Source organism: Leiobunum rupestre, chromosome 11, assembly GCF_980474605.1.
Source record: "Leiobunum rupestre chromosome 11, qqLeiRupe1.1.hap1, whole genome shotgun sequence".
NCBI classification, from domain to species: Eukaryota; Metazoa; Arthropoda; class Arachnida; order Opiliones; family Sclerosomatidae; genus Leiobunum; species Leiobunum rupestre.
Genome location: NC_143394.1, coordinates 4130780 through 4134144, shown reverse-complemented (window position 1 = coordinate 4134144; position 3365 = coordinate 4130780). Strand labels below are relative to the sequence as shown.

Here is a 3365-nt window from a genome sequence, read left to right as displayed (position 1 = left end):
CCTATATCTATGGCCTTAACGCGGTAATCTTCCCTCTATTTGTTTTCCATCTCTATGGTTATGATCACTAGCCACGCTTTTTGAGCAAGCCAATCTCTATTTTTGTAACACCGCCACCCACTTTTAACTTTTAATCCCACTAAAACTATATATTGAAATTGGCCGTAGACTAATCGAGGTTATGCTAAAAGTTATTCGTCTATCAAGACTACAATAAATATCTTAAGGTCATATTCTACACACTGAGCGGTAACAAAGTCATAAACGTCCAATTTAGCTGCTAAACCATGGGTGACTGAACAGTGTTTATCGACGCTGCCACAGGATTAACTCTACTGAAATATAGATTGATAGAGTCAGTAGAAGGTCATGTTTATAAGGGCGATGTTTACGTTTTTTGTACTATGACATTGACGTTTAGTAAATTATAATATAAATATAAAATATTTCAGGTAGTAGTTTCTAAATTAATTCAACCGTAAAATATATTGAAGGCATTGAAAATCCTTCATATATTAAAAGCTGAAATGATAACCCAAAGACTTGGTGCCTATTACTGTCAACTTAGAAGTGTATTAAATTAAACAAGATAACTATGAGTAAAAAAATGTTATGTATGCAAAGTGCAAGTGAAAGCAGCTCGGATGCAGTTCCGTCGCAAGTCAGTCAACAAAGTTTCAATAACGTAACAACCAACCGAGGTGGTCAACGGGTTTTTAAGGTTGTGTGCTTTTAATTCTTTATACACCAAAATGATCATAACTGAATGTAATTAATCTGGCAGGTTGTGGTGCTAGGAGATGGTGGTGTTGGAAAGAGCGGTAAATCACATAAAATAAAAATGTTGTAATTCTTTAAACTTAAGACTTTTTTTCTCTAGCATTGACACTTCAGTTTGTAACGCATAGGTAATAATTTTTAATAAACAAATTATAACTGTTTGTGTAATCTAATATCAATATCAATTTTGGAATAGTTTCTTGGAATATCACGACCCGACAATTGGTAATATAGATAAAGTACTCTTTACAGGAATAAATTAACTAATTTCTAAAATATCTTAGAGGATGCATATCAACAACAAGCGGTTATTGATGGGGAAGTTGCGTTACTTGATATTCTTGACACAGCGGGACAGGTTGAATTCACTGCCATGAGAGATCAGTATATGAGAGGCGGCGAAGGTTTCATAATTTGCTATTCAATTACGGATCGTAGGAGCTTCGAAGAAGCTGCCGAGTATAAGAACCAAATTGAAAGAGTTCGACATACTAGAAACATTCCAATTGTTTTGGTTGGAAATAAGTATGACCTCGAACATTGTAGAAAGGCAAGTCAAACTGACCTTGAAAACAATAACTTATATATGACTAGTGACGCAAAGTACTCTTATGGTATTGCGGGTTAACAATATGCCACCCTTTAAAATAGGTATCAACGGAGGAAGGTCAAGCCTTAGCTAGACAATTGAACTGTCCCTTTTACGAAACATCAGGTATCTTATTCTGGCTTCTAAAGAGGTGGCTACTTCAGGAGTCTAAGACTGGCCACTGAAACCGCCACATGCCTAGTACTTAGAGGCTTTCATTCCTAGCTCCCCCTTCTTTTTCAGCCGCGCTGCGCCACTTTGTGGATGATGTATTTCACGCTCTAATCGGGGAAATTCGAAAAAAAGAAAAAGCTCAACAAGCAGCAACCGAAAAAATGAAACGGTCAAGTCATCGATGGAGATGGCTACAATCAATATTAAGATTTATATTTAGGAGAAGACGTGCAATCTAAGATAGTCAATCAATAGCATATTCAACTAAATCAAATCAACAAAATTGTTAACAAAGTATATAAAAAGGTGCAAAGGATTATTGACTCAGGGTTTTCAGACTCGTTTGACAAGTATATCACACGGTGTCAGTAGATTATTTATTCGGAACTATAAAATTGTATGTGGTGTTGGTAATTTGCACAACAGTTGAGGAAAAAAAATCATAAAGATCAAAAGTTATTATGAGTTGCGCAAATAGTTATGCAAATTAGATAACTTAAATATACAAAGATATATATTTTCCTTACTTATCTTAATAAAAGTTCGCCAACTCAACTATTTAGCTCACCGCAAAAATAAATAAAAAAATTAAAGGTCCTTTACAAGCATTCCAAAATTTGGTGCAAATACAACCAAAATTCAGAAGCTATTAAGGCCCTTTAAAAACTTTTTTTAGTTATAGGTATAATGAAAGATTCTAAATAATTTATAAATAATTTTAGTTTTCCTAGTATTGCTAGTTAAGCTTTTTCTAATGGTGATAATTTTCTAAAACATTTATTTATAAGGGTACCATTAAGTTTATAATGTTCACTAACAAGTGAATAATGAGATTTCTAAACGTAAAATGCAATCTAATACATTTCTAGTCTTCTTAGTCCAAAAATCAGTGGAACTTTACTTAATTGTTTAACAAACAAGTCACCTATCAGCGGTACTGAAATAGTACATTCGTGACAAAAGTTGTGAAAGTGTAGTCCTGTTTATTTCAATTAAGGGTGATTGTCTAGTCTATTAATTTAATTAAAAAAAGGGTTTACCAATACATGTGTATATTATCCAAAGGTTCTTACACAGAATACGTGTAAGAAAGCTAGAGTTTATGTTAGTTATTTTTCCATACTTCATATTATTTTAATGAATAATGATTGTAATAAAAAATTTGAAATGGGTCACATTGTAATAGCATTCTTTTACCAGTTCTTTTTTATAACTGATTTGGATTAATAAAACTAAACTTTTAGTTTGCAATATTCTTTTTAAGAAGTAATTGTTTAATTGGGTTTGTCTTAAAATCATGATTTGCATTAAGTTACTTGAAGTAGGCACAGTAAAAAATAAAAACTAGAGGTGTGCAAATACCATTTTTAGAGGATTGAATCGAATATCAAATATGTTTTTTCAAGGCACGTCAAATACCAAATCGAATATTTAATACGTCAAATAATTTGGTCGAATATTTTTGGGCAAAAATCCAAGCCAGTTAACTGATCAAATACCAAATAGTATTTCGAATATCAAATAATTCAAGGTATTTGGTTTTCAAATAACCAAATAGTTTGCATGTTTGTCAAAAAAATAAAAATAAATAATTGAAATCACGTGAGTATAGAGCGTTGTCGTCTGAAACCCTGCGACGTCACCATTGTAATTTGCCTATTGATAAAAAACGGTAACTGTCATGGCGGCCACTATTAAAGGGGCTCCAAAGTTCGGGGGCAAAATGTGTGTAAAGTCAGTAAAGTGCGAAATTTACGGTTGACTCGGCCCGCCTCTGCCAAGGCCGAGTGAGGGGTTGGGGGGAATGAAAGGCATGCTCAAT

At 33.3% G+C, this 3365-nt stretch overlaps 1 protein-coding gene across 1 annotated transcript; it reads left to right on the top strand.

Moving 5' to 3' along the window:
* Positions 1 to 506: 506 nt before the first annotated feature.
* Positions 507 to 2734, top strand: Ric (Ras-related protein interacting with calmodulin). Its single transcript, XM_090163754.1, has 7 exons — positions 507 to 721; positions 785 to 821; positions 881 to 908; positions 977 to 1005; positions 1065 to 1330; positions 1432 to 1495; positions 1613 to 2734. The coding sequence occupies exons 1-7, from the start codon at positions 596 to 598 to the stop codon at positions 1780 to 1782; spliced, it is 720 nt and encodes a 239-aa protein (XP_090019880.1). The 5' UTR covers positions 507 to 595; the 3' UTR covers positions 1783 to 2734.
* Positions 2735 to 3365: the final 631 nt, after the last annotated feature.

Excerpts from the sequence above, each read along its gene's own strand:
- Ric (XM_090163754.1), top strand. The coding sequence starts at position 596 with ATGAGTAAAAAAATGTTATGTATGCAAAGTGCAAGTGAAAGCAGCTCG. Across the intron at positions 909-976 it reads CTTCAGTTTGTAACGCATAG|TTTCTTGGAATATCACGACC; the intron begins GTAATAATTTTT and ends ATTTTGGAATAG. Across the intron at positions 1,006-1,064 it reads ATATCACGACCCGACAATTG|AGGATGCATATCAACAACAA; the intron begins GTAATATAGATA and ends AAAATATCTTAG.